At 43.4% G+C, this 22,812-nt stretch overlaps 2 protein-coding genes across 3 annotated transcripts in view; both read right to left on the bottom strand.

The window, feature by feature from the left end:
• The window catches only part of MRPS35 (mitochondrial ribosomal protein S35), a 43,569-nt gene extending 34,134 nt beyond the window's left edge, over positions 1-9,435 (bottom strand). The window contains exons 1-4 of one of the 2 annotated variants that reach the window (XM_023209015.1): positions 9,280-9,435; positions 5,453-5,490; positions 3,858-4,025; positions 464-524 (exon numbers count right to left, since the gene is read on the bottom strand). In XM_023209015.1, the coding sequence (XP_023064783.1) occupies positions 464-524; positions 3,858-4,025; positions 5,453-5,490; positions 9,280-9,391 (379 nt within the window). In that variant the 5' untranslated portion in view covers positions 9,392-9,435. The remainder of the gene's footprint in view (positions 1-463; positions 525-3,857; positions 4,026-5,452; positions 5,491-9,279) is intronic. The other variant, XM_023209016.1, reaches the window with a different exon arrangement.
• An 11,531-nt stretch (positions 9,436-20,966) lies between these two features.
• On the bottom strand, positions 20,967-22,488 carry REP15 (RAB15 effector protein). The gene has a single exon (XM_023208927.1). It carries the CDS (start codon positions 22,129-22,131, stop codon positions 21,421-21,423), a length of 711 nt encoding a protein of 236 aa, XP_023064695.1. The 5' UTR covers positions 22,132-22,488; the 3' UTR covers positions 20,967-21,420.
• Positions 22,489-22,812: the final 324 nt, after the last annotated feature.

Here is a 22,812-nt window from a genome sequence, read left to right as displayed (position 1 = left end):
CTCCGCCTCCTGGGTTCAAGCGATTCTCCTGCTTCAGCCTCCAGAATAGCTGGGATTATAGGTGCCTGACACCATGCAGGGCTAATTTTTTTGTATTTTTAGTAGAGCCAGGGTTTCACCATGTTGGCCAGGCTGGTCTCGAAATCTTAACCTCAGCGGATCTGCCCACCTCGGCCTCCCAAACACCTGCTCGGATTACAGGTATGAGCCACCATGCCCAGCCTTATGTGCATGTTTTCTAAAACTCAACAGTAAGTCCCTAACCTACCTGTGAACAAGGATCATGGTTTCTAATTATTATTCCTAATACCTTGTAGTCATTAACAAAAAAATTCGCAGACTTGACACGTACCAATTCACTGAAAACAACTTGAATATAAGGCTATACAGTATATTAGAACAGAGATTCTTAAATTTATGTTCAAAGTCAATATAACATTCATTTAAGAAAATAACCACTTACCTTTAAGGGCTTCACAGTGCTTTTTAATTGCTACAGGAGTCAAATGCAGAAAATTGGGAATCTTAAATAGAGAAAGTTAAAGGATAAATTAGCTAAATGTCTTAAAAACATGAAAAAGATAGTTTTCTCATAAAACTAAATCACAGGCCCAGTAAAACATGCAGTAAATAAATTCTGTTTTTTTACAACATTGATTTTCTGTCACAGATGTTGTCAATTCAAGAAATACATTTCTTAAAATATAGATTCAGTACCAAGTAATTTACAGTGATACCTGGGTTTGTCTTCAGATCATATAAATCTTTTGTCTTTTACCAAGCATCTTATAATGACAATCATAATGAAAAAAACTAAACATCATTTTTATAGTATTCTTCCTGCCACAAATCTACAGGTATACATGTATATTTCCTTTATAAAACTGAAAGGACTTAAGGTCATGGATCATTGTTTTTTTGCTTTTCTTTTTTTTTTTTGAGACAAGGTCTCGCTCTGTCACCCAGGCTGGAGTGCAGTGGCACAATCTCAGTTCACTGCAACCTCTGCCTCCCAGGCTCAAGCAATTCTCTTCCCTTAGCCTCCCAAGTAGCTGAGATTACAGGCATGTGCCATCATGCCCAGCTAATTTTTGTATTTTTAGTAGAGACAGGGTTTCACCATGTTGCCTAGGCTGGCCTCGAACTCCTGGCCTCAGGTGACCTGCCTGCCTTGGTCTCCCAAAGTGCTGGGATTATAGGTGTGAGCCACTGTGCCCAGCCAGGATATGGATCATTGTTTAATCATCACAAGTCCCCTGGACTGCATAGCATGACAGTATTTCCACTTTGTACATAATAAACATTTTATGAACTAATAAGTGAAGCTAGCAAATCTTAACTGGATAGTTTAATGAAGTTAGGAATATATTTATGATGACATATTAAAAGGCTAATGAATCATTCATAATGTGAATGAAAATTCAGGAAAGGTCAGAGATTTGATTCCTTCAAATAAATAATTAGCATTTATTAGGTCATTTCTTGAATAAAATTAAACATCTAAAAGAGTTTAAAGGCTCATTTGGAAAGAAAGTGTAAACAAGTCGAAAGTTACTCCAAGAACTATGCCAGGTATCTTGAGGGCTGATCAGAAAATGTTTTTTGTTTTTGAGACGGAGGCTCGGGCTGTTGCAGTGGCGCAATCTCGGCTCACTGCAACCTCTGCCCCCTGGGTTTAAGTGATTCTCCTGCCTCAGCCTCTCGAGTAGCGGGGATTACAGGCATGCGCCACTACCCTTGGCTAATTTTTTTGTAGTTTTAGTAGAAATGGGGTTTCGCTATGTTGGCCAGGCTGGTGTCCAACTCCTGACTTCAAGTGATCCACCTGCCTTGGCTTCCCAAAGTACTGGGATTACAGGTGTGAACCACCACAGCTGGCCAGAACATATTGTTTTAATCAAGAGAAAATAGGCACTGAAAACTGGGATTTGGGGATAGGCAGTTTCATTTACTGTACTTTTTGGTTTTTTCCTTTTCATACATTTTAAAAATGATAAACTCTAGTGTTGAGGGGCTACTTTTAACAGATCACAGTGACAGACTTTTATTTTTGAAACATGAACGTATAAACCTCAAAAATCATAAAAGGAAAAAATAACAGACAATTTGCATGGACTTACATAGGCACCGTTCCATGCACTTTGCATATGTTACCTCAGTTAATAAGCTTATTCAATGACACCATCACTACAAATAAATGGCATGCATTAAATGTTTGGGTTTTTATGTTTATTAAAATGTCATTTACAACCATTAGCATGACTGTAAATATACTGCTACTCTCTCACCCAGTAATTCTCCAAAGATCTCTTTGAACAAAATTGTCTTCTTTTATTCAAAGAAAACATTTGTTTTCCTTGATGTATGCTTTCTTGTTCTTCACATTCCCATTTCTAAATTTCATTTCCCGTCTCCAGCAACACAGTACCCATTCTCCCTGTTCCCATCACCTTTTAGCAAACTTTTGTTTTTCAAAGACTCTCATCTAATGGAAAACAGTTCATTTTCCTTTGTGTAACTTTCAATGTATTTAAGAAACCATCTAAAATATGCATTCCCAGACTAAGCATTTATATTTTCTTTAAAACACCCATCATAAATAATTATACATGCTATCAAACAAAGCATTTACCTTAACCTATTTTGCTTCAAGCAATACAGTTAAATTTGGTAGACTATAATAATACTAAATAATATTCTAACTTTATAGACAGAAAAAATTTAAATTCTTTTTTTTTTTTTTGAGACGGAGTCTTGCCGTGCTGCCTAGGCTGAAGTGCGGTGGCACGATCTCGGCTCACTGCAAGCTCTGCCTCCCGGGTTCACACCATTCTCCTGCTTTAGCCTCCCAAGTAGCTGGGACTACAGGGGGGTCCGACACCTTGCCTGGCTAATTTTTTGTATTTTGAGTAGAGATGGGGTTTCACCGTGTTAGCCAGGATTGTCTTGATCTCCTGACCTCGTGATCCGCCCACCTTGGCCTCCCAAAGTGCTGGGATTACAGGCGTGAGCTGCTGTGCCCGGTCCCTCTTTTTAAACTGGAAGTTTTACCTCCCAAGTCTCAATCTCAAACAAGGTTATTTCATTTTTCTTAATTCCACTGGAAAGATGCAATATAGAAAAGATATGATAGGCCGAGTGTGGTGGCTCACACCTGTAATCCCAGCACTTTGGGAGGTTGAGGCAGGCATATCTCTTGAGCCCAGGAGTTCGAGACCAGCTTGGGCAACATAGTGATCCCCGTCTCCAAAAAGAAGAGATACAATAGAAAAAGGTCACAAGGGAAGCCACAAGATTGACTAATTACATTCTTTTTTTTTTTCCCTGAGACAGAGTCTTACTCTACTGCCCAGCCTGGAGTGCAGTGGCACCATCTCGGCTCACTGCAACCTCCACCGCCTGGGTTCACGCAATTTTCCTTCCTCAGCCTCCCAAGTAGCTGGGATTACAGGCGCCTACCTCCACATCTGGCTAATTTTTTGTGTGTTTTTAGTAGAGACGGGGTTTCACCATGTTGGCCAGATTGGTCTTGAACTCCTGACCTCAAGTAATCTGCCCACCTCGGCCTCCCAAAGTGCTAGGATTATGGGCATAAGCCACCGGGCTCAGTCAACTAATTACATTATTGAATGCCTAGGATTCTTTGAGTATCCTTTACCACTGATAATCAAAATCAACACCTATTATTATCTGGTGTTGTATAATAATATACCTATTATATTATTTTAAAAAATTTTAATTAAAATACAGTAAGCTGCTATACACTGAATGCTGAAGCATAAGACAGTAGAAATGGGGGGAAGATCAGCATTTATTTCTATGTAAGTCTGAGTCAATGAATCAGCAATTTGTCTTACCTTTAAAAGTTCTAGATTTCCCTCCTTTGTCAGGGGCACGCCCTTTTTTACCGGATAACCCATTCGAACAGGAAGAGGTACTGCAGAGGGTTTAAATGGTGCTGCAACTGGGTAAACACTAGGCCAGTCCTGGTCAACAGCCATTTTCTCTGTCCTAGGAGGTAGTGCCTAAGAAATATAAAATCGTTTAGTATTTTAAATATAAAAACATTCTTTAATTTTTAAAGAATTTTAATTTTAAAGCAAAAAGCTACAATTATAAGAAATAGAAACAAAACTGCAACGTATGTAAAATCTGACCTCCCACAAAGCTGCTGCTGTCCAAATTTTAAAAACAACACTAAATATAGCTAAATATCTCTGCACTATCTCTTCACACCCTCTGGCAAGGATCCCCTTTAATATCACATTTTCTTCACTAAAAATTGCTTTAGACGTTCAGCAAAAATTTTTTCATTTGGCTTATGAAAGGGTGAATTAACAATACATTTTGAAATAATTTTTCAAACTTCTCTGATGGAAATCAGTAGCACGAGGGGGCATTAAGTCCTTAGAAGTAAAAAGAAAAGGAAAAAATAACTAGGGTTAAACTGACTGAATAAATACACAATGAAAAATTATATGACTCCTAGGCCCAGAGAAAAACTAGTACTTGACAGCTTAGTCAATCACATTAACATTTATTTTTCATGGCATCAAATATCAGGGGATGGCCCACATACAAAAGTAGGGATTATAGTGGCAAAATTCAGCCAGGCCCCACCTACACAATATCAAAACCAGCGTAGTTGATGTCCTAGAAGCAGGTAATAGTCCTGAGGAAATGACTGCTCTTGATTATTGTAATTTGATACCATTTAACTTCCAACTAATGTGTCTCTGTTATGACACTATGCTGACCAACTGACCTTATAGTTTAGATTCCTCCATAGAAGTAAGGAATCCAAATGTCCACAGGGTGAGACTAAACTAGTTAGAATATGGCCAGGTGCAGCGGCTCACCCCTGTAATCCCAGCACTTTAGGAGGCCTGAGGCGGGTGGATCACCTGAGGTCAGGAGTTCAAGACCAGCCTGACCAACATGGTGAAAACCCCTCTCTACTAAAAATACAAAAATTAGCCAGGCATTGAGGTGCGTGCCTGAAGTCCCAGCTACTTGGGAAGCTAAGGCAGGAGAATCATTTGAACCTGGGAGGCGGAGGTAGCAGTGAGCCAAGATTGCACCACTGCACTCCACCCTGGGCAACAGGAGTGAAATTCTGTCTCAAATAAATAATAATAAACAAACAAACTAGTTATATTAATGCATAAGTCCCAGGCTGCAGGACTTAAGATAGCATTAGAAATTGTTCCACATTCTGGTTTATACACCTGTTTCCTGGGAGTTCCTCAGTCAGTTGACCTCTCAAAGATGATCTATTCTCTGGGTACTGACAAAAAACAAAGACTAACCTCTGCCAGGGCTACGGTAATCATCCAGTAAACATGACCTTGTGAAGTCTTCTCTGGCAACACCCTTCTGCCTTATAATGAGTATCTGCCTCATTTTAGAACTCTAGAAACCATTAAGATAGTAGAGTATATGAACTTTTTACCTTTCTTCTTGGAGGCCTTTCATTTCTGGATGTTCTTTCTTCGGTACATAAAAGAACACACAATAAAGGGAATTTTATCATGTCAAGTTAGTTGTTCAACATCAATCATGATCCCATTATTCTAATTTAAGGTATTCTGTAACATAACAATGAAACAACCTTTTTTTTTTTTTTTTTTTTTGGTAAGCTCAGGGACCAAAATCATCTTAATGAAGACTAAAAACTGGAAACACAGGGAATCTTGGCGTGCCGCCCAGGTTGGATTGCAGTGGTGTGATCTCAGCTCACTGCAACCTCTACCTCCCGGGTGCAAGTGATTCTCCTGCCTTAGCCTCCTGAGTAGCTGGCACTACCGATGCACCCCACCATATCTGGCTAACTTTTGTATTTTTAGTAGAGACGGAGTTTCACCATGTTGGCCATGCTGGTCTCAAACTGCTGACCTCAAGTGATCCACCTGCCTCAGCCTGCCAAAGTGCAATGGGCAGGTGTGAGCCACCATGCACAGCCCCAGTAAGGAAAATTCTATAGTTATCTGAATTGCCAATACAGTGAATTCATCATCTAAAAAATGACTCTTACAGAGTCTGTCAAGTAAGACAACTTTTTAACAAATAATTTCAATTAAGCGATAAATATTATGAACACATATAGCAGGGAACTAAACCTAGTCATCTGGTTGGTGTGATGGTGAATTTTTTCTTTTTTTTTTTTTTTGAGACAAGGTTATCTCATTCTCGCCCAGGCTGGAGTGCAGTGGTGCAATTTCGGCTCACTGCAGCCTCGAACTACCAGGGTCAAGTCAATCCTTCCACCTCAGCACCCCAAGTAGCTAGGACTAAAAGCATGAGCACACCTGGCTAGTTTTTGTAGAGACAGTGTTTCGCCATGTTGCCAGGCTGGTCTCAAGCTCCTGAGCTCCAACAATCCACCCATCTTGACCTCCCAAAGTGCTGGGATTACAGGGGTGAGTCACCGTGCCCAGCCATGATAGTTAACTTTAGGTGTCAATTTGACTGGATTGAGGAATACATAGACACGTGGTAAAGCATTATTTCTGGGCATGTCTGTGGGGATGTTTCCAGGAGAGACACACATGTGAGTCAGTGGACTGAGTGAGGAATACCTGCTCTCAATGTGGGTGGGCATCATTCAATCAGCTGAGGGCACAGAGAGAACAAAAAGGCAGATGAAAGAACATATTCTCTCTCTCTCTCTCTCTTCTGGACCTGGGACACTCTTCCCCAGTCCCCGGACATCAGAACTCCAGGTGCTCCAGCTTTTGGACTCCAGGAACTTGCACAAGCAGCCCCCTGAGTTCTTAGGGCTTCAGCCTTGGCCTGAAAATTACATGGCTTCCCTGGTTCTGAGGCTTCTGGACTTGGACTGACATGGGCTTCCAGCTTGCAGACAGCCTATTGTGAGGTGAGTCAATTCCCCTAAAAAATCCCCTGTCATATGTCTATATATCTACATCTATATCTATCCTATCCTACGTCTACATTCTGTCTCTCTGGAAAACCCCAATACAGTTGGGGAAAATCTCCCTGAGAAAGTGTACTTTAAGCTAAAACCTGAAAGATGAGCAGGACATAGCCATGAAGACAAGCAGGTGAGAAAAAGTGTTTTGACAGAGCAAAAGCACATGGAAAATCAAAGTGAACAAATTCAATATGGCTGAAGTTTAAGAACAGAACAGAGAGAGACAGAGAGAAAAGAGGCTGAAGACACTTAACAGGCTTCTTAACTATAATGCATCCTTGGCAGAGCTTTTTTTCTTTTTTTGAGATAGGGTCTCACTCCTGTCACCCAGGCCGGAGGACAGTGGTGCGATTACAGCTCACTGTAGTCTCAACTTCCCAGGCTCAGGTGATTCTCCCACTTCAGCCTCTGGACTAGCTGGAACTACAGGCATGCGCCACCACGTCTGGCTAATTTGTATTTCCAGTAGACACAAGGTTCCGCCATGTTGCCCAAGCTGGTCTCCTGGGCTTAAGGGATCCACATGCCTCCACCTCCCACAGTGCTGGGATTACAGGAATGAGCCACCATGCTCAGCCCCTTGGCAGGGCTTTTGATTTTCTTCTTTCAGTCTTCCCAACTCGTGTAAATGGAATCATCATTCATCCAATTGCTCAGGACAAAAATGTAACAGGATTTTTTTGAGACTTGTCCTCAAGCCCCACATCAAATCCATCAGTAAATCCTACAAACTTTACCTTCAAAATATATTGCAAATACAACCACACCCCTTCTCCACTATTACTTTAATTCAAGTCACTATCATCTCATTTTGACTACTGCAACAGCCTCCAAACACGTCTTTGGCTTCCACTCTTACCCCAGTAAAGCAGCCAGTGATCTTTTAAAAATGTAAATCACATTATATCAGTTCCCTGTTCAAAGGCTTCTGATACAAAACTCAAGCCAAAAATCCAAATGAAATGTCTACAAACTCTGGAGAGATCAGATCGTTACTTAACTAACTCTCTGACATCTTATACTACCACTCTCTCCTCTACTCACACTTAGGTCCTGCCATGTTGCCCTTCTTCCTGTTCCTTGATCACACCCCTCAGCTTGTTCTCAACTTTTGGCCTTTGCACTTATAGTTCCCCATGCCCCAAAGGCTCTTTCCCCAGCTCTCTGCATGGCTTGGGGCCCTGTTCAAATGTCACTTCCTCAGAAAGAACTTTCCTGACTACCCTATGGCCACTACTCCCCACAAATCCATCATTCTCAATACTCTGCTTTATTTTTCTTCATAGCATTAAACCCTATCTGACATCTTATTTAGTTGTTTGGTTGTTTGTACTCTTGACTTCCCCACCTTGCCGTATCCCCGGTGAGTGTCCAGAATACTGCACAGTATACAATAGGAGTAAAGTATTCCAAGAATGAAAGAAGGAAAATCAAAAACAGACAAGTATTAGACCTATTAAGAGCCAGTATTTAGGATTAATGAATTTACACTTTATCTGAAAACAATGGGTAGATCTTGAACATGGGAACAGCAAGACAAGATTTAAGTTCCGAAAACCTCTTTTGGCTGTTGTGAGAATTCAATGTAGGAGAGCAAGAAGGGAAACAGGAAACGGAAAAGAAACTTGTAGAAATGAGATGGTCATCGGAACTAGATAGTTGGTAGTATGAGGAGAGTAAATTAGAGCTATAACAGGAAGTAGCACAGGTAGGATTCGCTGATTGATTAGACTCACGCCAGCTCCTCCCAACGCTCCCGTCACTCCAGCTACATTCTATCACAGCGCCTCTCACTCTACACAGCACTTCTCCGTTAATAACTCTGTATTTTCCACTAGACTCCTCCGGGGTAAGCACGCTATCAAGCATCCCTATAATCTCTATTAAATGCAGTTCATCAACGCCTGTTGAATGAAGGCCGCCCATTTGGTGGCCTGGAATTCAGAGCAACAATTTGTCCTAGCACAACCGTATGACTCTCTTAATGTTTGGGGAAATCCACGGTTCATCACTGCCGATGCCCGATAAGCAACACAGAGCACCAGTAACCTGTACCAGGTACTGTGGGCGGGGGCAACACAGGAGCAGGTCACGGGGAAGGGGGATGTAAGCTTTCTGAGCAAACGCCCAGAGCACCCAGGGCAGAAACAGGCGGCCAGGAGCCGGGCAACGCCGGCGCAGAGCACAGACCTACGTCCACGGCTTTCCTACCAGACCGGCCTGGCAGCGGATGCACCGGCCTCCCTCGCGCGGCGCTGGCTCAGCCACCGCGGCACCCCTCATGGGGCCGGTATTCCGCTCTTGCACCTCCCCCAAAGCCCGGAGAAGACGAGACAGACACTCACTCAGGCCAAGTCTCGAGACCGGAGTGACCGGGGACACGGCGGTGGAGAATGCACGCAGAGTCCTTGCCCTCGACCGCAGAGACAGCCATGCCGGGAGCGCGGCGGCCGCCATGACTGCGAGGACGGCAAGCCGGAAGGGACAAGCGCCGTTCAGCGTCATGGGCGGGCCTGGGGCGACTAAACACAGGCTTCCTGGGCTGGCACCGCACTAGGGGGGAGAAACAGGAAACACGTGGGTTTGCGCACTCAGAGCCGAGTCAAATGTGCAGGAAGATACCCCCAAACTGAAAGAAGTAATAAAAAGAAAACAAAAAAATCCTTAAAACTCCAGTGAATCAGTTCGTAGAGTATTGCAGATAAGGACCATAGGGATGGGGGTTGCGGCTCACTGAAGGCAGGCGTGGTCTGGGTGGAACCTCAGATCCAAGAGTCAGGCAGTCTACCCAAGGGACTCCTGGTTCTTTATAATTGCTGCTTTTCTACATTTACTTGGATTAAAGAAATCTTCAAGTAATGCAAGTGATATGCGCTAAGGGGAGAGAAGCAATATCCTGAGTCAGAGTGCTTGAGTTTCAAAGTTGACTTCACCATTTCTGGGAGGTATGATCTTAGACAAGTTAGCACAGACAAATGTTTGTGTACAGCATTGGCATACGGTGAACACCGCGTGTACATAGCCTATAACTTTTAGCTATATATGGTTAGCCTGTTGTTAGATCAGGTTAGAATTACAGAAAGTTAGAACTCATCAGAACCTAGAAAATAAATCTTTAATGAACACTCTTATTTTCCACGGTAGGATGGATTAACATACATGGATTAATAAAAATATTATCGGACGGCTGAGGTAGCTTTGCCTGTAATCGCAGCACTTTGGGAGCCCAAGGTGTGTTGATCACCTGAGATCAGGAGTTTGAGACCAGCCTGGCCAACATGGAGACGCCTGGTCTCTACTAAAAGTACAAAATTAGCCGGTTGTGGTGATGAGAGGTGACTACATGCTAGCAGCCCTTGATCTCGGCATCTCCTCGGCCTCGGCGTCCACTCTGGTGGCGCTTGAGGAGCCCTTCAGCCCACCATGGCACTGTGGGAGCCCCTCTCTGGGGTCGCCGAGGCCGGAGCCAGCTTCCTCTGCTTGTGGGGAGGTGTGCTGGGAGAGGTGCTGGCGGGAACCCGGGCCGCGCGCCGGAATCGCGGGACAGCGGGAGTTCCGGGTGGGCGTGGACTCGGCAGGCGCTGCCGGCCAGGGGCAGTGAGGGGCTTAGCAACCGTGCCAGCAGCTGCAGAGGGTGCGCTGTGCTCGAATTCTCACCGGGCCTCAGCTGCCTCCCCGCTGGGCAGGGCTCCAGACTGCAGCCGGCCGTGCCCAGCCTCCCCCCGCCGCGCCTGCGGTGGGCTCCTGCGCGGCCTGAGCCTCCCCTGCTAGCGCCGCCCCCTGCACGCAGTGCCGGGTCCCATCGACCGCCCAATGGCTGAGGAGTGGGGGCACACAGCATGGGACTAGCGGGTAGCTCCGCCTGCGGCCCTGGTGCGGGATCCACTAGGTGAAGCCAGCTGGGCTTCTGGGTCTAGTGGGGACTTGGAGAACCTTTATGTCTAGCTAAGGGATTGTAAATACACCAATCAGCAACCTGTGTGTAGCTCAAGGTTTGTAAATACACCAATCAGTACTCTGTATCTAGCTAACCTAGTGAGACCTTTAGAACTTTTCTGTCTAGCACTGTGTGCCTAGCTGAAGGATTGTAAATGCACCAATCAGCACTCTGTGTCAAGCTCAAGGTTTGTAAAGGCACCAATCAGTACTCTGTATCTAGCTCGAGGATTGTAAATACACTAATCAGTACTGTGTATCCAGCTGACCTGGTGGGGACTTGGAGAACTTTTCTGTCTAGCACTCTGTGTCTAGCTGAAGGATTGTAAACGCACCAATCAGCACTCTGTGTCTAGCTCAGGGTTTGTAAATGCACCAGTCAGTACTCTGTGTCTAGCTCAAGGTTTGTAAATACACCAATAGGTACTCCGTATCTAGCTAACCTAGTGGGGACTTGGAGAATTTTTCTGTACAGCACTCTGTGTCTAGCTAAAGGATTGTAAATGTACCAATCAGCACTCTGTGTCTAACTCAAGGTTTGTAAATGCACCAATCAGTGCTCTGTGTCTAGCTAAACTAGTGGGGACTTGGAGAACTTGTGTGTAGCTAGAGGATTGTAAATGCACCAACCAGCACCCTGCCAAAATAGACCTATCAGCTCTCTGCAAAATGGACCAATCAGCAGAATGTGGGTGGGGTCAGATAAGGGAATAAAAGCAGGCTATGCAAGCCAGCAGTGGCAACCCGGTCAAGTCCCTTTAGACCCTGTGGAAGTTTTGTTCTTTCACTCTTTGCAATAAATCTTGATGCTGTTCACTCTTTGGGTCCATACCGCTTTTATGAGCTATCACACTCACTGTGAAGGTCTGCAGCTTCACTCCTGAAGCCAGTGAGACCACGAACCCACCAGAAGGAAGAAACTCTGAACACGTCCGAACATCAGAAGGAACAACTCCAGATGTGCCACCTTTAAGAGCTGTAACACGCACTGCGACAGTCTGCGGCTTCACTCTTTAAGTCAGCGAGACCAAGAAGCCACCAATTCCGGACACAGTGGCACATGCCTGTAATCCCAGCTACTCGGGAGGCTGAGGCAGAAGAATCACTTGAACCCCGTAGGCGGAGGTTGTGATGAGACCAGATCACGCCGTTGCACTCCAGCCCAGGCAACAAGAGCAAAACTCCATCTCAATAAATAAATAAAATAAAATAAATTCTCTATTTTCTCATTATTTTAAAAAGTATTTATTTTAATTAATTTATTATTATTATTTTTGAGACAGTCTTACTCTGTTGCTAGGCTGGAATGTGGTAGCACGACCATGGCCTACTGCAGCCTTGACTTCCCAGGCTCGAGTGATCCTCCTCCTACCTCAGCCTCTCAAGTAGCTGAGGCTACAGGCATATGCCACCATGCCCAGCTAACTTTTGTGTTTTTAGTAGAGACAGGGTTTCACCATGTTGGCCAGGCTGGTCTTGAACTCCTAACTTCAAGTGATCCACCCACCTTGGCCTCCCAAAGTGCTAGGATTATAGGCATGAACTACCACACCCGGCCTTCAAGACTAACTTGTTTTATAGTAGGTGAACAAAGTATGTCTATTCACAAGTATGGTAGACAATATGCAAATATAAGGTATAGGTATAGACCTTGCAACCTAAATGTCCATCAAAACAGTATTTGTTAAATCTGTTATGGTGTATTGATATAAAGCAGAGTACTACTAATAGAGGCAGGACGCAGAGAAATCCTAAGCAGACAGTGGGGGGTCTCCGGTGAAACCCAGCCTTCAAGCCAAGAACAGCCTGAAGCCCATGGACCAGAGTGAGAACTTCTATTCCTGGTTGCTTACTCTCTCCCGATTGGTTCTTTCTGAATAATGCATTTAACCAATCAAATGTTGCCTTTTCTGGTATTACCTACAGTCCAACCCATCCCCATCCTGTGCCTGAAAGACCCCAGACTCAGTTGGTAGAGGTGGGAGATGACCTGACTTCAGGGAAGAGACCTTCTGACCTCAGGGGAAGATGAACAGTCCTTCCCATCCCCTCTCGGCTGAGAGCTTTTTCATCACTCAATAAAATTCTCCGCCCTCACTATCCTTCAATTGTCAAGGGTGACCTAATTTTTCTTGGATGCTGGACAAGAGCTTGAGATCCGAGTGTGGGTACCCAGAAAGGCTGTCACACTGACCCTTTGCCCTGGTCAGCAGAGGACAGCCAACCCCTGTGAGGGGGCCAGGAACCAACTGAGCTGCTAACATGCCACCATCCATTGGGCTGTGGGTGGCAGAACTAAAAAAGCTAATTAGCACACTAACACCCCTTCTGGGACTTTGGGGTCTTAGGCACCGTTGCCTGGGTGCCACCGCATTCCCCTCAAGGCGACACCACTGGTCTGGCTGTGGCCTCTGCACAAAGTTTGCTCCTGTGATGGCGGAGTGGCAGGCTGGACTCTGGACTCACTCACGTGCTCCCTCCCTCGAGGGGCTGAGTGCGCTGGGCCTAGCAGACAGAACGCCCCTGCTGGGAGTCCAGCAAAGGAGCCGAGAAAAATCCTGCAACACTACTTAAGATACATGGGCCCCAATACTGGTTAAACATTAGAATAATCTCAGGAGATTTTTTTTTTTTTTAATTATCTAGACTCCCTCTGAGATGCTGATTAATTTGTCTAGATGTGTTTGGAGCAATAGGGTTTTGTTTTGTTTTTTGTTTACTTTAAGTTCTTCAGGTGAATCTAATATTGAGGCAAGATGGAAAACCACTGGTGTCAGCCTTAATAAGGATGAAGTAGATATAAATCTACTAGCATAGCAAATTGTCCACAATATATTGTTAAGTTTTTAAAAATGTAGGTTATAAGGCATTTATGGATTATATAATCTCATTTGTGTATTTTTAAAATTATTTTTCGCAATACAAATTCTGGAAGGGGCAACAGCAAATCTGAAGCAGTGGATATGAGGATGGAGGAGACACTCCTGAAGACTGCACTTTCTCCATTTCTGTACTGGAATTTCTACACCAAGCATACAGCTTGAAAAAAATTAAATGAGTACGCAGTATTTTTTTTTTTTTTTTTTGAGACGGAGTCTTGCTCTGTCACCCGGGCTGGAGTGCAGTGGCCGGATCTCAGCTCACTGCAAGCTCCGCCTCCCGGGTTTACGCCATTCTCCTGCCTCAGCCTCCCGAGTAGCTGGGACTACAGGCGCCAGCCACCTCGCCCGGCTAGCTTTTTGTATTTTTTAGTAGAGACGGGGTTTCACCGTGTTAGCCAGGATGGTCTCGAACTCCTGACCTCGTGATCCGCCCGTCTCAGCCTCCCAAAGTGCTGGGATTACAGGCTTGAGCCACCACGCCCGGCCGTACGCAGTATTTTTAAAATCAACAAAAGCTTCACATTTTAATTTTCTCTTGGAAAAAAAACGATGGTGAGTCTGATTTATGGTTTTCAGCTGTTTATAACATGAATACTTACAATTTATACTAGTTTCTCTGAAATTTGGTAAGCTTACACTTTGGTATGTAAAATATTTTCACAAGCTTTGTCTCCTTTGAGGTTACAGTCACTTGCCACATAAAGACGTTTCAGTCAACCACTGTGCATATATGATGGTGGTCCCATAAGACTATAATGGAGCTGAAACATTCCTATTCCCTAGTGACATTGTGGCTATCGTGACGTTATAGCACAATTACTTTTTTGTTTTATAAATTTAGCGTAGCCTAAGTGAATAGTGTTTGTGAAGTCTAAAGTAGCAGACAATAATGTCCTAGTCCTTCGCATTCAGTTACCACTCACTGACTCACCCAGAGCAACTTCCAGTCCTCCAAGCCCCATTCGTTGTAAGTGCCCAATGTAACTGTACCATTTTTTACCTTTTATATCTTATTTTTACTGTGCCTTTTTTTTGTGTTATGTTTAGATACACAAATATTTACCATTGTGTTCCAGTTACCTACATTATTGGTAAAGTAACATGCTATACAGGCTTGTAGCCTAGGAGTTATGCCACATAGCCTTGGTGTGTAGTTGGCTGTACGGTCTAGGTCTGTGTAAGTACACTTTATTATGTTAACAAAACAATGAAATTGCCTAACAATGCATTTCTCAGAACATATCCCCATTAAGCAATGCATGATTGTAGTTGAAGTCATTCCCACTTTACAAATAAGGAAACGAAGAGTTAAGCCACTTGACTCTGCTCTTATGAGCATTGAAACTCATATCCACATCTGATTCCAAGTTGCATGTTCTTTACATCACCTACTTCTTGAGAGTGTACTCCACACAGCATTCCTGCAGACAGGGGTCGCTATACACCAAGGAAATATTAATTGACTACTGTAACCTCTGAGAAGCATTGAATGTGGGAACAGTTACTGCTTAACACTTTAAAAGATGCCACCTGGGCCTATTCATGCCCAGTTTATTGAAGGCAAAGGGCTAAAATGTTTTTTTCAATTAAAAAAAATTGTATTTGCTTAGAAGTATTCAGACTATCAACAAAACAGCTGCAACTTTTTTTTTTTCAATTACAGAGTGGTATTCAGTTAGCAGAACAACAATTATATCATATAAGCTGCAGCAGAGACAAATGAAGATGAAAAAACTATCCTCATATATAACTAATCTGTGCTGTGCCCCAACAAGAACCTACTTTAAATTTCCATTCCAGTTACAACCCCCATTCTGTACCAGGCAAGATTAGTGTCTATTAAAAATATCACCAGGACGGGGCTATCTAAAGAGACATTCAGTAGTCTGTTAATTGCACCAAAAAAAAAAAAAAAAAACTGTAATGTTTACAAACAAATCTTACACAGCCTTACATTTCATTTTTTTTTTCTTTAAAAGGAGTGAGTTGTATATGGGGTTTGTAAAATGCTTTATGGACAAGAAAAAAACTGCTACAACCAAGTTGTTTATCATCATTTTCTTCTTCCTCATCCTCCTCTTTTTTTTTTTTTTTCAGCCTTGGCAATTCCCTTTGTTGCTGCATGAGGCTTTCCTTTAACTCAGTCTCCTGCAATATCCTTTTCGTATTTTTCCTTCAGCTTCGCAGCCTACTTTTCATAAGGCTGCTTGTCATCTGTAACGGTGTCACTCCACCTCTCTCCCAGTTTCTTTGCAACATCACCAATGGATAGGCCGGGATATTTTCCTTTGATTCGGGGGCAATACTCAGAACACAAGAAAAAAGCCAAAGGAGGCCTCTTGGGCTGTTTTTTTTTTTTTTTTTTTTTGCCTCCCTTTCTGGAGGGATATAGGTTTTCATTTCTCTTTCATAATGGGTCTTTTGCCCGAGTTTGCCACGTCTTCAAATTTTCCTCTTTAGCAGACACGGTCCTCTACCTCTCTGGCACTTTTTAGAATACTCTGAGAAGGGGACAGAAGCATCTGGGTGCTGTTTCTTGTGCTCCTTCTGACAAAGGTGCATAAAGAATGCGTATAACGACGTTTTTGCCTCTGGGATCTCCTTTGCCCGTGTTTAGTTACTTTCTCCTCAGTGAGGCACCCAGTCATGCAGTGCCCGTCTGGCAGTCATGTACCTTGACACTGTTTCTCTAAAATGCTTTTCTCCGTCTTTTGATTTCTTTGAATAAAGGAAAGTCAAAGACAAATTTATTTCTGTCCTTGCATATATTCTTATTATTCAAGACATTTGGAAATACAGCAACTGATGGTTACATGTTTCAAACCCCACATCCAATCATCAGCAAATGCTGTACACTTTACCTTCAACTACATTCTAAATCTGACCTCTTCACACCTCCTCCTGTATGAGTGTGGTCCAGGCCACATTTTTCTCTTATCTGGATGACTATGGCTTCCTAGCTGCTTACCTGGGTTCTGCTTCTCCTCTTTTTCTTCTACCATCAAGTCTCCCCCCAGTAATCAAGTGAGGGTTTGTTTGTTTGTTTGTTTATTTGAGACAGAGTCTTGCTTTGTCACCCAGGCTGGAGTGCAGCGGCTCGATGTCGGCTCACTGCAGCCTCCGCCTCCTGGGTTCAATTGATTCTCCTGCCTCAATCTCCAGAGTAGCTGAAATTACAAGCATGTGCCACCACGCCAGACTAGTTTTTGTGTTTTTAGTAGAGACGGGGTTTCACCATGTTGGCCAGGCTGGTCTTGAATTCGTGGCCTCAAGTGATTCACCCACCTTGGCCTCCCAAAGTGCTGGGATTTCAGGTGTGAGCGAGCATGCCTGGCTTCAAGTGAGGCTTTTAAGGTACAGGTCAGTCAAGACATTTTTCTCCCCTATCACTCAGAATAGTTGAGTCCTTACTTCAGCTTACAAGTTTGAAGAGCTTGATCAGTTTGCTGGCTACTTCTGCAAACTCATCTCCCACCTCTCGCCTCCAGCTCACTCTGCTCTGTCCACGTCAGCTTCCTTTGCTACCCACATTCACATCCACTCCCATTCAAGGTCCTTTGCATTTGCAGTTCTTTGTGCCTAGAATACTCTTTCCCAAATGTCTGCACTGATGCTCAGTGTCTTCCTTCAGATCTCTAGCTAATTGCCCCCTCCTCACTGAGGCCTTCCTTCACCACCCAATATAAAATAGCACCTCCTACCACTCTTTATTCCCTGATCATGCTTTTTCTTTACATTACTCCTGATGTTATTTAAAATTGATGATTATTATTTGAGGCAGGGTCTCACTCTGTTGCCCGGGCTGGAGTGCAGTGGCTGGACCTGGGCTCACTGTAACCTCCCCCTCCTGGGCTCGAGCGATCTTCCCAGCTCAGCCTCCCAAGTAGCTGGGACTACAGGCATACACCCCCACACCAGGCTGATTTTTGTATTTTTAGTAGAGACAGGGTTTCATCATGTTGCTCAGGCTGGTTCCAAATTCCTGAACTCAAGTGATCTGCCAGCCTCAGCCTTCCAGAGTGCTGAGATTATTACAGGCGTGAGATGTTTTGAAAATATGCATTTAAACATCTGCACGTTTGTCTGTCTTCCACCATTAAGATAGAAACTCCCTGAGACTAGGAACTTTGTTTTTTGTACTGCTGGATTGGCAGGGCACAGAACAAGCCCTACATATAATAGGCACTCGGCAATTATGTTTGAATGAATCTATCTTCCATTTATACTTTTAAGCCTTTTTTTTTTTTTTTTTTTGCAATATATTAACCCGAATTGCAAAAGCTGAGCTTGCCTCTATGCTATTGGAGACCTCACTACCAAAAAGAGGAAACAGACATCTCTGCCAATACTCACCTTCTTTTAAAAAAATCATTTTCAATTGACAAGTAATTGTGTTTATCAATATTCCATTTTATTAAACACTTTTTCATGCCAATTTCTAATGAAGGACAACTACAAGCCCGCAGATATGTTCTTCCTATTCCAGGTTCCTCACAGAGAGGGCTATGGGGGTGAATAAACATTGATAGGAGGGAAAACAAAGCCATTTCTTGAGGCCGAAGAGAATATACATCATTTTCTTCTTTCCTGAAGCTGCAGGCGTCATGGGGATTATGAATGCTCCCTTCCTCGCTTTGCCCCAGGACTTCTTTGGGAGATAAAGTTGAAGAGAAGGGATTGGGGGTTGATGTTCCCCAATGTTGCAAGGCTTATTTTAATTTGAAGAACACCAGGCTCAATGGAAAGAAAACAGGAACATGCTCTTAAACCTAAATCTAGATTGAAGTTAACGATGCACCTTTATATTCGCTGTGGATCCTGTTTACTGAGCTGGATAAAGAATCAAAGAGTGGATCTGGATTACTGCACTAAGCATTTTTAATTTTTTTTATTTTTTATTTATTTTTGAGATGGAGTCTCTTTGTCACCCAGGCTGGAGTGCAGTGGTGCCATCTCAGCTCACTCCAACCTTCGCTTCCCAGGTTCAAGCGACTCTCCTCCCTCAGCCTCCCGAGTAGCTGGGACTACAGGCACGCGCCACCATGCCTGGATAATTTTTGTATTTTTAGTAGAGACGGGGTTTCAGCATGTTGGTCAGGTTGGTCTTAAAATCCTGACCTTGTGATCCACTTGCCTCGGCCTCCCAGAGTGCTGGGATTACAGGCGTGAGCCACTAGGCCTGGCCGATGATTCTTAATTTTGTAACTAATAGCAGTTCTATGAGGTAGGTATTGTCATCTCCAGTTTTTAGATGGGAAAATCAGGAGGCACTAGGGCTCCAGAAGAAATCGAATGGCACCCTCAAGTCCACCTGAGGGATAAGGACATCTACAGGGTGGGGGCAGGGTGCAAGGAACTAACCAAGAATGATGAAGCAACCAGGAAGGGACAATGGCCTGAGAGGGGAAGGGGAGGGAGCTGGAGTCTCAGAGAAGGGCCAGCTGGACAGGAGCTGTCTGGAACAAAGCGTCCTAGTGAGGCAGGGAGAGTGGGGCTAATACATTCCAGACCTGTCCCCTTTCTGATCTCGTGCTCTCCACTGGATGGAAGCCAGAGTGATGCAGTCAGAACCCAGAAGAAGGCAGACAGGGTGGGGAGTAGATGTGGAGGTTGTACTGAGAATAACCAGCACAGAGGTTTGGTTGGATAAGTGTAAATAAAAGAGCTGGGATTTTAAGCAGGTTTGTCCTCAACTAAACTCAAAATCTCTCACTCCTACCATGACAAAGTTTTTACAAGTCTGCATTGTGACCTATTGATGGTCATGATATCAATTTGGTGGCTTGCAGTCAGCATTTTACAAATTGATGTCGGACAAACTATCAGAGTGCACTGCAAGGTGCTTCAGTTATACAGATCACAGCAACAAATGTATTTCTTACTTTGGAATACCTGCATGACGCCACATTGTGCTCATTATGTCTTAATTTAGCCTCACAGGAACATGCCCTAAATTCCAAAACACAGAAGGGGCCAAGGCCATAAGAAGACTGTCAGAAACAGAAATGGTTTTAAGAGGTTGGATGCAGGTAAAAGGCTTCAGCCCACGTTTTTAAAGGCTGCATATCAGTAAACAGGTTGTTCAACAACAGGAAAAGTAGCCACAGATTAAGGCCAGGAAAAATGAGCAACAACAACCAGCTAGCATCTTTGCAGGTGAACATCGTTGTGGTCTCAGCAATTCCAGTAGTTTAAAATGAGAGAATTTTCTTTTTATGTATTTGAGATGGAGTCTCGCTCTGTTGCTTAGGCTGGAGTGCAGTGGCGCTATCATGACTCACTGCAGCCTTGACTTCCTGGACCCAAGCAATCCCTCTACCTCAGCCTCCCAAGTAGCTGGAACTACAGGCACACATCACCATTACTTTTTGTATTTTTTGTAGAGATGGGATTTCACCATGTTGCCTAGGCTGGTCTTGAATTCCTGGGCTCAAGCAATCCTCCTGCCTCAGACTCCCAAACTGTTGGAATCACAGCTACCCTTCCTGGCTAACTAATTTTCTTTTCTTCTTCTTTTTTTTTTAAATTGATTTTTACTCAACATAATTTGTAGGCTTACAGGGAATTTTCTTTACATGACGGTAGAATATGGGCTTTGTAACTGGGCAGACTTTACTTTTTTGTTACGAGCCACTTCATAGATTTATGCGTTATCTAGCCTCTTTGATTTGGCAAATACAAACCTCTTAGAGTCATGGAGGACACATGAAAATCACGCTAATATATGTAAAGCATCTGACTTGACTTACAAGTGCAACAAATAATGGTGATTCCTCTTTGTACTGTTATAATTCCACACTGGCTTTTAAGCAAAAATGGTTATTATATGTGAATACATTTTCCTTACTACAAAGGCTAAACAAGTATTATTAAAAGGAATAGTTTTATAGGTCACTGTTTTTAAATCACAGGCAGAGCTAACACTAAAGTGAATCTCAAATCCCATCAAAGTCCTCTCAGTGTGGACAGCAGCTAGGGAGAAGGCAGAATAAGGTAAGTGTTAAGAGGAAAAGAACAATATGAGTTTTGCTCAGGAGTCCTGAACCAAAACTATTTATTTATTTATTTTTTTAAAGATGAGGATTCACTCTGTTGCCCAGGCTGGAGTGCAGTGGTGCAATCACAGCTCCCTATAGCCTTAAACTCCTGGGCCTCAGCCTCCTGAGTAGCTAAGACCACAAGCGTAAGCCACTGTGCATAGCTTGAAACTGATGTTACAAATGTAATTAAACCTGCTCTGTAGCCTTACCCACTACTTTACCCTACCCATCTCCCACCAACAGATGCAAAAACACATTTTATACTTTTGAGTGCTAGACTTATTATTTCAAACAAAGACACTTTTTTTTGCAAATCAAACTTTAAATGTGACTTTATTATCTCTCTTCCCATTTTTATTATTGAATAAGTGAATGAAATATTAAACTAAATTATAACTTTTCCTGAACTGTTTTTAAATCATAGGCAGAGCCAGAGTTTCCTTGTTTGCTCTCTCCCTCTGTAATTGTGACATTAATATACTTTGATCCCAGTAATCATTTTCAATCAATGAGAAAACAAATGAAAAAAAAAAAATCTCATGCTGGAATGATGCAAATAGATGAGCTTGCTTATTAGAATCTTTTCTTCTTTTCCTCTTACAGGCCAGTCACATAATACATATCCAAATCAGAGAATGCTAATATAAACCTTGCCCACCTCTCTCAGCCCGTCTTTCTTACTCAGACAGTTTCTGAGCAGCTCTTTGATGAAGACACAATCTTCAGTCTCCAGGACAAACTGAGCCACAGCCTTCCCTCCTGGCAGATGGCTCCTCACCATCTGACTTCTGACACTGTCCAGGACAACGCCCCTGATGTCTTTAGGCTTTCCTGGCACACCAAAGATGATAAACAGACCCAGGCAATCCTCTCCTATTAAGTTACAGAATTCTTCCAGCTTATCAAATCTACTTTTCTTCCAGGAAGACTCCTCTACCCTTGGTTCTGGATTGGAAAGGTCATAAGGTTTAGATTCCATAGGAGGAGGTGAAGACATCTGCAGAGTCTGTACTGCCAGCTGAAGCTTTATTTGCTTGTCGGATCCCCAAAAGGTCCAAATCCAGTCTGCGCCAAACAGGAAGGCTTGGTGCTTGGTCATCTTGGTGGTGGTCAGGAACTCATCAACTCCCTTTTCCTGGCAGAAAGTGACGAAATGGATTAAGAAGATCTCATTCAGAGTATTTGCAGCTGGGCAGAGTTGACTCACAGGATATTCAAATCCAAGGTATTCCTTCAGTTTCTGAGCTGCATGGACTATAGCTTCACTGACCACCTCACAGATGATGGGCACCTCTTTGCTGTCCTTCAGAGCCAACTGTTGCGATGCTTTCTGCCCCATTTTCTCTGCATCCAAATATCACACATGTGAATCTTGTTCAGGAGTACTTCTTTTTCAAAGTAAAAGTTCTGCAAGGAGGTCACATCTGTTAATGGTTCATGTTTTTCTAACTCTACAGCTTCCTTGGGTGTAGTTAAGCATATATACATACAGCTAAATAAACATGTTCTCTCTTGTTTGTCAGTTGGGTGTGTTGTATTCATTCAGTTCCTGCTGTCTTATTAAAGATACTAAATTTCACACAAAACGTCTGTTCTATCTAGGTTATATTCGTTCTACTTTTAACCTTTGGTGATCTCTTCCAACATATGTTTCCTCTTCCCAAGTTTTAGTAGAAGTAAAAATGGCACATTAGTTCTTTTTGTTGTCGTTTTTTGAGACAGGGTCTCACTCTGCCACCCAGGCTGGAGTGCAGTGGCGCAATCATGGCTCACTGCAGCTTCAACCTCCCTGGGCTCAGGTGATCTTCTCACCTCAGCCTCTTGAGTAGCTGGGGCTACAAGTGTATACCACCACACCTGGCTAATTTTTGTGTATTTTTTGTAGAGGTGGGGCTTCACCATGTTGCCCAGGCTGGTCTCGATCTCCTAGGCTCAAGCAATCCTCCCGTGTTGGCCTCTCAAAGTGCTGGGATTATAGGCATGAGCCACTGCACCTAGCCCTATGTTAGTTTTTTAAATA

The sequence above is a fragment of the Piliocolobus tephrosceles genome, chromosome 10 (assembly GCF_002776525.5).
Source record: "Piliocolobus tephrosceles isolate RC106 chromosome 10, ASM277652v3, whole genome shotgun sequence".
In the NCBI taxonomy this organism is placed as follows: domain Eukaryota; kingdom Metazoa; phylum Chordata; class Mammalia; order Primates; family Cercopithecidae; genus Piliocolobus; species Piliocolobus tephrosceles.
This window is presented reverse-complemented; position numbering and strand designations above follow the sequence as displayed.